This window comes from Gallus gallus, chromosome 12 (assembly GCF_016699485.2).
Source record: "Gallus gallus isolate bGalGal1 chromosome 12, bGalGal1.mat.broiler.GRCg7b, whole genome shotgun sequence".
In the NCBI taxonomy this organism is placed as follows: Eukaryota; Metazoa; Chordata; class Aves; order Galliformes; family Phasianidae; genus Gallus; species Gallus gallus.
The window spans coordinates 11,496,244-11,508,396 of record NC_052543.1 but is presented as its reverse complement, the minus strand read 5'-3'; the positions used below and the strand labels follow the sequence as shown (position 1 = coordinate 11,508,396).

The window sequence follows — 12,153 nt, the reverse complement described above, 5'->3', positions numbered from 1 at the left end:
CCAGCTTCCCTACGTATTAATTTTGCTGGTGCCTTGCTCAGGAGTGAGTTCCATATACACAGCCATATGTCCCCAGCCAAGAAGGCTCAGGAATTTGAAACTAGGCAGTGCAGGGAGCCAGTTTCAAGCCAACCACCTGTGATGCAGGGTGACAGACAGAACAAAGACTGTGCTACTCCAGAAAGACTACGCTCTAATTCTAGGATGAAAACAGAAAGCAGATGGATCCAGACAAACAGAGCACAGACAGGACAACATTGCTCAACATAGCAGGCCAATTCCCAGCAGGAACTTACCTGGCTCCCAGGGGGAAGGGTGCTACAGATACCATGGGATGGAAAAATGGGCTTATGACAGCTCTGATGAGAGGTTACTCACAATTGCTCTGCTCTTCTCATCTCCTGCTGGTTGCTTGGCTCCTCTCCCTTCCCTGTCCAAGGCTCCCACTTACCTGCCCCGAATATATTCTTTTCTCCTTCTCCCTGCTCCCTTGTTGCCTCAGTCACATCTCTCAAACCTGACTACATCTTCCTCTTATATGGCCCTTCCCTGACCAGACACACCAGCTACTCAGTTCCCCTTATTACTGACGTAAGCTGGATTCAGCACAATGTCTCTTTTCCCTTTTCATCTGCCTCCTAGCCACTACTTTTACAGGCTCTGTGTAATTGCTGGGCACTGCTAACCAGAAGTGTGGCACAGTGCCCAGCAAGACTCCCCTGCCAGTCCCTAGCTAAGGGGGTCCTTTCACTGCATTTGTTTTTGGGAAGTTGAGGTCTAGCCAGTGAGTGAAGAATAAGGATCTAAGGATATGCTCACTCCAGCAGAGGCAACAAGTTGTGCTGTACCTCCAATCAGGCAATCTCATCCTTGCTGTGTGTTAATATGAAATTTCCCTAGCAGTGACACTTGTAAAAGCCATGTCCTTTACTTTATTGGAATTAAGCTGTGACTGGGAACACACCCATGAAACTGCATGGCTCTGAACCCGTGACTCCCTGAGCACACTAGCCCAAAGGCCCCACACTAGCACTGTGTTTGGTACATGGCGGCACTGTTTGGTCATTGCCTTGTACACAAACTTATCGCTCCAAGGTCACTGCCTGGGGAGAAACTAATCAGAAAGCAACTGTACCCAGAGGCACTCCCTATGGAATGGGCAAGGCTTGATACCTGCTACAGAAAAGGCAACGAAACCTCTGCCTGGTGCCAGCAGCCAAGGAAAAAGCCAACTCCTGTCTCTGGGAGGAGGTTTGCAGATACTCTACCTGCTAGAGATCTCATACTCTTGAGCATCTACGGCACAGGGAATTCCTGCAACAGTGACAGTTTCTGCAATGTCTTGATGTTTCTGCCCGAGGTTTGAGCCAGTGATGGTGATTCTAGTGCCACCTTCCACTGGTCCAGACAGGGGGTACACCTGCAAAGACATCCGCGCATGTGTAAATGTCATATTATCTCAGACCTCCTCAGTCTGGCACCTGATCTACAGCACAGAGCCCTTCATGACTGCCCCAATACCAACTGCCTGGTCCAGTCACTGCTATGGATTCACTTTGGTAACCAGGACTAGGACCAGGTTGCACCCTTGGAAGAAAGATCATAAAGAATACCACGGTCAGAGCCTTCTTTCCTATAGCTCACCATTGCCAGCATTCCCCAGAGGGTATTAATCCACTGTGGACTTCTATAGGCAAGGACTGCCCTGCTTGGCCTCAACAACATGCTGACCACACTGTAGGGCATCTCTACTGAAGAATGGGAATGCACAAGCTGGTACGTGTTACTTGTATTGAAGCAGCAAGCATCACTACCCCCTCAGCATCAGTACGACAATGAATCACATGCTGCACAAACTTCAAAGCTCTGTCCCTGAGCAGCATCCGAGATGAACTAAGACAAGATGCAGCACATGGACGTTGTGTGCCACTGGAGGGAGGACAAGCTGACAAGCAAAAGGGACACATGGCTACAGACACTTGTCATGTGGCAGTTAGCAAGAAACACTTAAAATAAACAAACAAAAATAATTAATCCTGGTAATCTGTCACACCTTTCACATCCTCACTGTGCCACTATCATTAGGGTTTGCCCTCCTTTACCTCAGGCTCAGTTGGGCCAATCTCTTTCAAAGTCTGGCTTGGAGCAGTTGGAGGATCCAATCTGCAGACCCTTTCCCAGCTTTTAAACGGTTATGCTTCTTTTGGCACATCAGTTTCAGCTCACATGAGATACAAATACATCCTTCCCCAATGTTCCCTATCAGTACAACAAAAGCTCAGCACAACAGGTCTAGCATCCTCACATCACCAAGGAGTTACAGTGGAATAGGATTAACGTGCTCTTCAACATGCCAACATGCTATTGAACTACACTGTTCGCACTCCGAGTTCACAGACCTCTGGTTTCAACTGGAAAATGCCACATACTAGTGAGCAGGTGGTTACTCACAGAGTGAATGAGAGGTGCTGGACACAGGTCTTCTATGTCTTCCTTGCAGGAGCCCCTGAAGATGCAGCTGGGTTTGTCACCGCCACACCACACACAGCTGTACTTTGAGTCGGCTGTTTGGCAGCGGCTGCAGTCAGTGTGTCCCACGGAGCAGTTGTAGAAAGTCACTGAAAGAGAAACATTCAGAACATGTGAAAACAGCCCCTAAGGCATAGAATAACCCAGCAATTTGGTGTCTTACAGAGCCTCTCTGTAAGACCTCCACCTCTCTGCTCTGTGAGAACTGACGGACATAAGGCTGTATGTTTTCTTCAGTTGCCCTGTGATAGGATTACTACAGATGCAAAATATCTATCTACATATATGTATATATAAAAAGTCGAGGATTTTTTGATTCCCCTTCCATTCCCTTTGCTGTCTCTTTGAGAAGTGTTGCATTCCTACCGTGAAGATCTGCAGCGCTGTCCACTCGAAGGTGTTGCCGCCTCTGCACAAACACCACGGCATTGAATTCGAGCTGAGGTGCTGTGTAGCTGTACTGCAAAGACAGAAACCATCAAGGTAAAGGACTTCACGGAGGCACAAACACACTAGCCGAATAGGCTGGAAAAACAAAAAAATTAACATTCATCGTGCACAGCCTGTATGGAGCTTCCTGTGAAGGTAGTCAAAGGAGCGTTAGCTCAGGTGATGGCAGCATGGGCTCGTCCTTACTGGCTCACTCAGTTACCACTTAGCTCTAAAAAGAGAAACAGGCATTGGTTCACCAGGAAGAACACTGCAAACAAGCGTGTGCTCGTAGCAATCCTTGTCTAACTCCTCACTGCATTCCTAAATGTCTCATTTCTAATTACAAGCCACCTGCTCAGAACATTGTTCAAGCTGGCACTTCTGCAGTTTCAGCTGTGCTGGCGACTGTGTGCTCAAAAGCTGATGTTGCACCTTTTCTTTTGACTGTGCGAGGTTGCAGACTAAGAACATCACCTCTGCCTGTAAACCTTGCCCTATATAAAATCCACACAAAAGAACCGTTGCCACAGAAGTCATGATCTGCAAACTGTGTAAAGCAGCAATTCAAGCTACAGCAGAAGTGGCAGGCTGCAATGAGCAGCGATTCTGAGATAGCACCATTCTGTGCCACGTCAAACGCAGCAACAGATCTTGTGGCTCAGACCACACAATCCTTCTGCAGCCTGAAATGCCGGTCCCACCAGGAAGCAGCACCCCAGACAAGATCTCTATGGTGTTCAACACTCTACAGATATTTTAGCAAAACGTGCTTTTTTCCTCAGAAACCTCCCCTCCCAGCCAGTTAGATAAACAAGGTGAATCAAATTAGTACCAGTGTGAACTGTGAAATGCCATCACATAACCCAAGCGCTCACCTGGTTCAGCTGGCAAGTGATGTAACACAGGGACTGGTTGGCTTCATCCCCTTCCACATAAGCATCCATCATCATCGTCTTCCCTTCCAAATTCAGGACACACTCATAGTCCCACTGCTGGTCCTGGAACCAAAAGGAAGAGCACACAGATAAGAGCAGTGCCTCTTGGAAACACTAAGTGTATTTTTCTTCCCTCTCCTGTAAGCCTTTCCTCAAATTGCTCATGCATGCCTTGTCAAAAAAAAGGAGGATATGCATCTGTAACTAGCTCAGCTCCTCTGAGTGGTGAAGTCAAGCTTAACATTCAAACTAACAATTAGTCTGTGGGCTGTGTGTTCTGAAGTAGTTGTTTGTAAAGGGTTGCCAAAGCAGGACTCCGTCTTAAAAAGCAAACATTTTTTTAATCAGAGGCACACCCTGGGAATGAAGCTTTCCAGGGCTGGTTTTCCCCACCATGGAAGCTTCAAGAACAACAGGAATAGCCACATCAGCATTACCAGGCCAGAAAGGAACGAGAACAGATGATCTGTGTTTACTTTATAGAGACGGAAACAACCAGCAGAGGTTCAGCAGAAGGTTACTCCAAGAACTGCCATCTGCACTGCGGCACAGGTGCGACTTAATGCAAACACTTTCAGATCCCCGGCAGGTTGGTGCACACCTGTGGTCTCCCTCTTTCTGCATGCCCTCCTACCCAGGAAGAAATCCAAGTACGTAACTGCTCATTCACAGAGGTGAGGCACTCCTCTAGCTGTTTTCTGCTAGAACACAGGAAAAACCTCAGCAGAGCCACAACTTCCTTAGAATCATTTTTAGCAGTCCAGTGGATAGGTTGCCCAAACAGTGCTCTGCACTAACACGGTTTCTCGATGCTAATGTGAAATAGCAGCTAACTACCTGGTAAAGGTGGAAGTTCTTTCCAAGCAGGGTTATCTTCCTCGCCACGTTGACTGGAAACAGAGAAGATCCCTGGATTCCTTGCACACAGGGACACGCACCAGGACCCCAACTAAGCTCTTCACTCTGAAAATAAACACGGCATCTTTAGAGAAAGATTTCCACACTTTTCATACAGGAAATCAGAGAAACAACAGGCCAACAGAGAAATAAAGCCCTGTCTGGACAAAGAAACATCTGTGGGAGCTACAGGAAGGCAATGCACAATCCTAAAGTAGTGAACAGCAGAAAGCTGTGAACACTCTGGACATCACAGCAGCTGTCACCTTCAGATCAGCAGCATTTCTACAAGACCTGGCAACTTCTGATTGCCACTTCTCATCCTACACTTTACAGTGGTCACCTACTTTCTCAGAGAGCACAATTTCTTCTATGTGCTGAAACATTAGATCAGCAAATCACATCAAAATTTCACATAATTACAGCCTTAAACTGCAGATTCTGAAGTTCAGCAGCTTACCTCCCAAAACCCAGGGGCATCATACTGATAGTCAAGGTCAGAGTGGAGGATCCTGGGTAAGTCAGGGACATCCCTCTCTGAAGAATCACCATCACCCGATAAAAGAGTAGAAGCAGAGAAGGGAGATGTGTCGTTTTCAGCCTGCAGCAAATCCATCCAGTCCTCTGTGTCCTGGAGTTCTGTGTCCTCCCCCAGCAGTGAGTCTTGGGGAGCTGATGGTGGGGGCTCTGATGCAGGTATTTCAGTTCCCAGCATGGCAGGAGAGTCATTAGAGGCAGAAGGGTCCTCTGGCATCTGGCCAGGGGTTTGGGGAGATGGGATGGCAGATGTCAGGGCCTCTGTGGTAGGAAAAGAACTCAGAGGCCATCTGAAGCTGGTGACATGAGGGGAAGGCGTCACTGCTGGCGAAGATGTGAACGGAGGAGTAGCTGCTACAGTGGTAGGTGGCTCAGTGTGCCATGGCTCCTGGGCAGCGGATGGCCCTATGGTTGGCAAGGCTGCATGATCCACATTTTTGCCTGGGGTGGTGAGAATAGATGCAGCAGGAAAAGCTGTGCCTGGCAGAGTGACAGCAGGTTTGTCTGCTGGTGGTGGCAGTGGGGGTTCTGTGATGGCCTGGAGAGACGCTGCTTCAGTTGAGAGCGTTGAGTATGGGTTGCTGATGATTTCTGTAGGCTCAGTCACTGAACTGGAGGCAGCAGAGAGCGTGATGTGGTTGGGCTCTGTGGGGGGCACAGTGCTTGGTACTGCATGCACAGGGGGAGTGATGGGTTTTATGGCCACCACTGGGGTTACAGTAGAGGACTTAGTGAGGGGAGCTGCTGAAGAAGGGAACACACTTGAAGTTGGGATCTGGGCCTAAAGAAAAACAACATGGCAGGGTAAGAGAAAAGAAAGAACACAGAATAAAACCCAAGGAGAAAACCACTCCACGTTATCCCCACAGTTTTGTTTACAAGAGGCTGCTTCACCACCGAAGGACTGGGTAGGAGACGCACCCTTTCATTGTAGATAATATTTCCTTCTTCGCAGGCTGCTTTGTGGGTGCAGAGGTGCTGCTGGACGCACCAGTTGCATCCCCAGGGACTGCTCACACATTTCTGGCACCTGGAACAGTGATAGAAAAGTAGTTCCTATGCTGATCCAGAACAGGGCAGCCACCCTCCCTAGAACTACAGACAAGAAAAAGCAGGTGCTCACGGTGCTGATTTCCATAGCAGGGCCACTGCAGCACAATCATAGAAAGAGAAGTCCACAGAAGCAATGAAGATGTCATGGAAACGCACTACGAGCTTTATGGTGACATGATCTGAAAGTGAAAATACAAATTTCTTAGCAATGGTGCCACTCAGACCGCCATACTGTTAAAAGACACAGCGTGCTCTGTGGAAGACACTTGTCAAATCTGGGAAACAGATTCCCTCCCATGCTGCTAGCATCTCCATCACTAGATTATCCTATGGACACTAAAAACAGGTTGGACAAGTTAATTGGGATAGTTTCCGACAGCTCTTTCCAACCCAGGGGAAGGGAGATGACTGAAGATCTCTCCATCTAGATCTGCTATAATTCCACTGTCACCTCCATATTACGGGAAGAGGAGACATTCCAGGCTCAAAGATGATTGTCGTCATTTGGGATCCAAAGGAAAACCCAACCCTTAGAACCAACATGTGCTTCACATGCAGCTATCACCTCGGGATCTTTGTCTTTACATCCAGACTGAGAGGTGAGTCGGTGAAGGAGTTCACAAGACCTGTAAACTCACTTGCAGTGACCAAAGACTTATCTGTTTTAAACCTGTGTCTCACGTTAACTACAAGCTTCAGGACAGCCAGATTCTCTATGGGAAAAAAAATTATCATTGCTTTGTAACAGATCAAATAACTGCAGGAATGGTCACAGCTAACTATATCTGATAGCACGAACCTGAGGGAGATGTTTTGCATATGGCAGTACTAAGAATAACAATTAACCTCATTTCAAACAAAGGCCCTCAACCTTAGAACTGAGCATTAGATCTCTAATGGAAACATACTGCATGCTCTGCTGAGCTCCAGGAGCTGCCGTTTGTCCACAGCAATTTGCTACAAAAATAAGTCACAAGAAGGTTGTCCATCCTTCCTCCAACAGAGTTCAGCCTCACTTCTGCATGCAAAAATCTGTTCATTTGCAAAAGTCTGGAAGGCAACAAAGTAGCTATGCTGTCTGACAGAGGATCCCCCAGGCTTGAACTGGATTCCTAACAGGATGACAAGAGACATGATGCTAGTAGAACAGGTGATGAGGCGTCTATGAAGAACCAGGATTAAGAAAAGATGTATCACATGCTGCTGAAGGCAGGAGTTGCTGCAATGCTGCCAGCTCCTATCGCTGTTATGAAGGTGACCGCATCTGGCAGTGGTGGAAGGGCCAACTCCTCCCAGGATTTCAGGACTATGACGCTGTATTTATAAATATTCTTTTCCTCCAAAAGCCAATTATTTCCTGTGACTGCCAATGGTGCTGCTCAACAGCACAGAAGACAATGCTGAGCACTTGCAAGTTAAGAGCAAGAGATCTTGCTACCAGCGTGGAACTCATCAGCTTGAAGTGACAGATGAGCTGTGTGCAACCTTTAAAGTAAGGCTGAAAAGAGGAAAACATTTTAGCAAGCAGGGAAAAGCTTTTTAAGTAGGAAAAGGAAAATAGCAGTGTATGAGGCTCTAATGACATCTCATTTAGAAAATTGTATAGTTCTGATTACCAACTTCAAATTAATCTTAGCAGAGTATAAAAATAGTACAAAGAAGGGCTACAAACACAGGGAAGGAGAGAGAAAACAAATATGAAGAGAAGGTTGGCACAGTTAACACAGCAAAACCCTTCTGAGAGCACTTGGCCACAGTTCATTGACTGGAAGAACTCCTACAGCAGCAGCAGGACAACACGGATGAGATTCCTGGGTGGTTCTTGTCTGAAAAGCTCAGGTTAGCAAACAGAAGCAGGTTGCTTCAGAGAAGCAAGATGAAAATAACATAGGTAAAACACTTAATTCTTGAAATAAAAGCAGGATTGGCTTACAAAGGAGTTGCTAAAGGTATCTGAAGCATAGAATAGTGAAAACTAGACCATGGATTTACCTTTATGACCTTTACAGTTTAAATTCAAGTCAATATTTGCTATCTAAATGGAAAAGCCGATCCTGTTCACTTTGCCAGCTGTAAGAGGGCACGAGGCGTCCCTCTCTGCGCCTGACTGAAAAGCAGACCAGGTTGGTTTATTCCAAGCAGCATGAAAGCCAGCAGACAAATAGCAAAAATCAAGGTGTCTGAGACTGAACAGCAGAGCTAGCTCGGTTCTGCCGTCATGTTATGTCCATGGAGACTGTTTCAAACTTACTAGACAGCTGTATACGTACATGCCAAAATCTCTTCAGCTATTTAGGTGATTTGTGGGGAATGCTTCCCAGCCAGCACCTGCCTTGTTTACCTCAGCTGAACAAGTTCTCTGAAGAGAGCAGCTCATCAGAGCTCACACCAACAGGCTGGGCAACATCCAACACACAGGCCATACACACACAGGCAGAGAGCCTTCTAGGTGCTTTGGATTGGCCAATTAGCAGTACTTGGCCAGTTGTCGTTTACGGTAATAGGCTGACTGTATTTTCTGAGGTTTTGCTGCTTTGCAGATTCATTTCTAATCTTTTTAATGGCTGTGGGTCCCTTCTTCACTTTTCTTACAGGTACTTTCTTCTCCCACTCACGTGTGGATTTTGAAAAGGTTTGCATTTTGTTTGGTTAAAAAAAAAAGAAAAGAAAACGAAGCAGTGTTTCAGTCAGTCCTCTCCAGATTTACGACAAAAGCTGCCAAACCAGCTACCGCTCGAGACTGCATTTCAGATCAGATTCAGATTTTCATAAAACCCTTCAAGTAGGAGCTCCGTTCCAACCACCAGCATTTGGCACTGGAATCTGGCAACAGCCCAGAATAGCACAGGATGTGCGTGACAAACAAGTAGCAAGCAAATAGATATTATGACAGAATGAAATGAACACCTGCTGACAGACTGTGTGCATCCATGGCTGTTAATCCTGGCACTCTGACCCAAAGGTACTTTCTCTTGACAATACTATCTGAGCTTCTCGTGCTCCATTTAAAGCATTTCACTGACCTGCTCCTGCTGGCAAGGCTGGTGTTTGGTTGGGATCTGGTGAAGGACACATGATTCCTGACTCTGTCAGAACTGCTGGGCTTTCATAATCTTGAAAGTAACATGAGTAAAATTCTTCCTCACGTAGAGAAGGTAAGTCTGAGATAGCCAGGAATATCTGCCAATTCAATAGCATACAGTAAATACTCTGTTCTCCAAAACAGTCTTCTATTTCATCTAATATTCTGGTTCTACTTTTTCACAGCAAGAGCCCCATGAAGCAGCTATCTACACACACGTCCATTTTTCTGTGTCTTCTTGGGCTGGCTGCTCCACCCATCACCTCCTGCCATTCTCCCACTGAACCTGGCATCCACCAAGGAATGAGCAATTTCCTCCCTTTGCTCAAGTCTTTAGCAGAAGAGATTCTTGTCATGTCCTAACACAATGACAGACTTCAAAATGCTGCCATACCTCAGCTTTTCTGCCAGGTCTCTGGTGCCAGACTGAAGCCTTATCTTTGGGTAGCTCCTTTTAGATATTCCTGACAGGAAGATTCAGAAACACTCTGAACCCACAGACAGGGACACATAATAGATATCAGGCCAAGGAAGGCCCTCACCCAAGCACTCCAGAACACCTAGCAACTTTCTATTAGGAGACGAGGACATTTAGATCTATAGGAAAAACAACTGTATTTCCTGGGACTGCCAACTTAAGTTCCTCATGTGAGGCAGACATGCTTGGAAGCTCAGCGACTCAATACTCTGTTGAAAGCACCAGAAAGACTGGCGGGCCCTTACGGTTTTGCAGAGGACTTTCTACATGCTTGAAGATCATAGAGAGAATCATCATTGCTCACATTTCTCTTTTCCTCTCGGCTGATATTGGCTGGAGTTAGTGACTGGACAGAGAGACACTGCTGTGTAGAGTTAAAGCTCCAGAGCCACTGCTCACTCAGTCCAGACCTCAAGCACTCCGAGCGACGGCTGCACCTGCAGAGAAACAGCAGAAAGCCCTGTCAGAGACCTGCACAGCCCTAGCAGGGCACACATCCAACTCCCAAGCCAACGCTGGCTGTCTGAAACCCTTGCTAGGTTCTCAGAGAAGCTGCTACATGAGCCATGAAGTCCCAGCCTCTCACCACTTCCCAAAGCAAAGGACGAACTGTTACCAGTACATTGCCAGTTACGGCTTCAAGGGCCATAAACCAGGCCCTAGGGCATTCTACAGGGAGACAGCCAGCAAGCAGACAGACGTGCTGGAACAAGCCATTCATCTCTTGTGAAGCAATATCAGAAGGGGAGCAAGAAGTAAAAAAAGCATCAAGTACAAGAGAGACACCAGAAGAAGAGATGAAATTTGGAGAGGGGCAGTTTGAGTTGCAGTCAACCTAAAACCTGGCTGAAGTCACTGGACAGGGACATTGTGAGTGATCAAAGATCCAGAAAGCAACTGAAAGACAGTACTGTGCAATTGTGACTCATAGAGGTGTTTTAGAAATGCAGACAGAAGAATGGTAAATCAGAATGAATTTGTAGGCCAAATATATCCCATGAAGGAGCTAAAAATAAATCCGGACACCAGACATACATGGAGACAGAGACACAAGGAAGAGAGTAAGCAGGGACAATTCCTAAGCATTACTCCTCCAAAAACCACGCAGGATCCCATCTTACCGTCCCTGAAGGACACACCAGCCACAGTAAGGATCCTTCAGTGCCAGACAGGATTCGCAGTCTGAGGACAGGGAACACTCCAGTATGGGAACTTTTAGTACCTGTCAGAAAAAGGAATCTATGAAAGCAGAGCACACACAACGCAGGCCCCAGGACTACAGCTACTTCTGCCTAGCTAGTTAGCTCCCATTATCAGCAGTCCATGACATTTCTTGCAAGAACACTTTATTTAGTGATAAATAACAGATAATGCCATTTGCTCTTTTGCTTTTCTGGACTGTGTCATCAGAGGCTGTCTATTCACAGCTCACCAGGCTGAAGCTGGATGTGGTAGCTCCAGCTGAGGACTCTGAACGCACCTGCCCCACTGCCCAGCTCTACCTGGCAGAGCTACCACTTGGACTGAAAGTAGAGCAGTCGGCTTTGAGCAAAGTGGAGCACAACCTTGCAGCATTTGGGGTAAGCTCAGCTTGCAGCACATGCCTGCCTTAAATGAACATCCCTGCTGATTTCAGCCTTTTGCCTTTCTTTTAATTGGCTACTACACTTCAGCTACTATGCTGTCAGTCACTTTAAAACATCATCTTCTAATCCTCAACCTATTACTTTTGCTAAGCATATCATGAATTCTGCATTTTTTTAATTGACAGAACAATTACTTCTAGGGATATACTTCAGATTTCCCCTAATCACCTTCCACTCACAGATTTCAGCTCCTCCTTTGAAGTATTACAAAATTTGAGCATCTCAAACTGCACATGAGGATTTGAGTGAAGGGAAGCAGTGGTTTTCCAGCGCATTCTCATTTTCAGTTTGCCCTTTCCTTCAGTCAGAGTAACACAGGGGTTGCTTTCATTTTGCTAGGAGGATCCTTTTCTTTCTAGCTCAAGAAGCTGATCTGAGTGTTCAGCAAATCCTCTCAAATAAAATACCCACAGCTCAATTTTCTACCCAGCAGCCCCAGCAATCACAGTGCTGCTTCTCCTCCTGCGGCCACCAGACACAAAAAGAATTACAGAAGGCTGAAGAAGAGGAAAGGTGCCTTGCATGGTTCCTTACACAGCTTGCTTTTATCTGTAAAACTCATCA

The 12,153-nt window shown here is 46.5% G+C and overlaps 1 protein-coding gene across 8 annotated transcripts in view; it reads right to left on the bottom strand.

Annotated features, from left to right (window-relative positions):
• Positions 1–12,153, bottom strand: part of PLXNB3 (plexin B3) — a 67,458-nt gene that overhangs the window by 17,689 nt on the left and 37,616 nt on the right. For all 8 annotated transcript variants that reach the window (XM_046899754.1, NM_001389285.2, XM_040646059.2 and 5 more), the window contains 11 exons: positions 11,065–11,165; positions 10,248–10,380; positions 9,407–9,563; positions 6,454–6,562; positions 6,252–6,360; positions 5,254–6,111; positions 4,734–4,859; positions 3,837–3,959; positions 2,896–2,989; positions 2,452–2,618; positions 1,269–1,420 (listed from right to left, as the gene is read on the bottom strand). In XM_046899754.1, the coding sequence (XP_046755710.1) occupies positions 1,269–1,420; positions 2,452–2,618; positions 2,896–2,989; positions 3,837–3,959; positions 4,734–4,859; positions 5,254–6,111; positions 6,252–6,360; positions 6,454–6,562; positions 9,407–9,563; positions 10,248–10,380; positions 11,065–11,165 (2,129 nt within the window). The remainder of the gene's footprint in view (positions 1–1,268; positions 1,421–2,451; positions 2,619–2,895; positions 2,990–3,836; positions 3,960–4,733; positions 4,860–5,253; positions 6,112–6,251; positions 6,361–6,453; positions 6,563–9,406; positions 9,564–10,247; positions 10,381–11,064; positions 11,166–12,153) is intronic.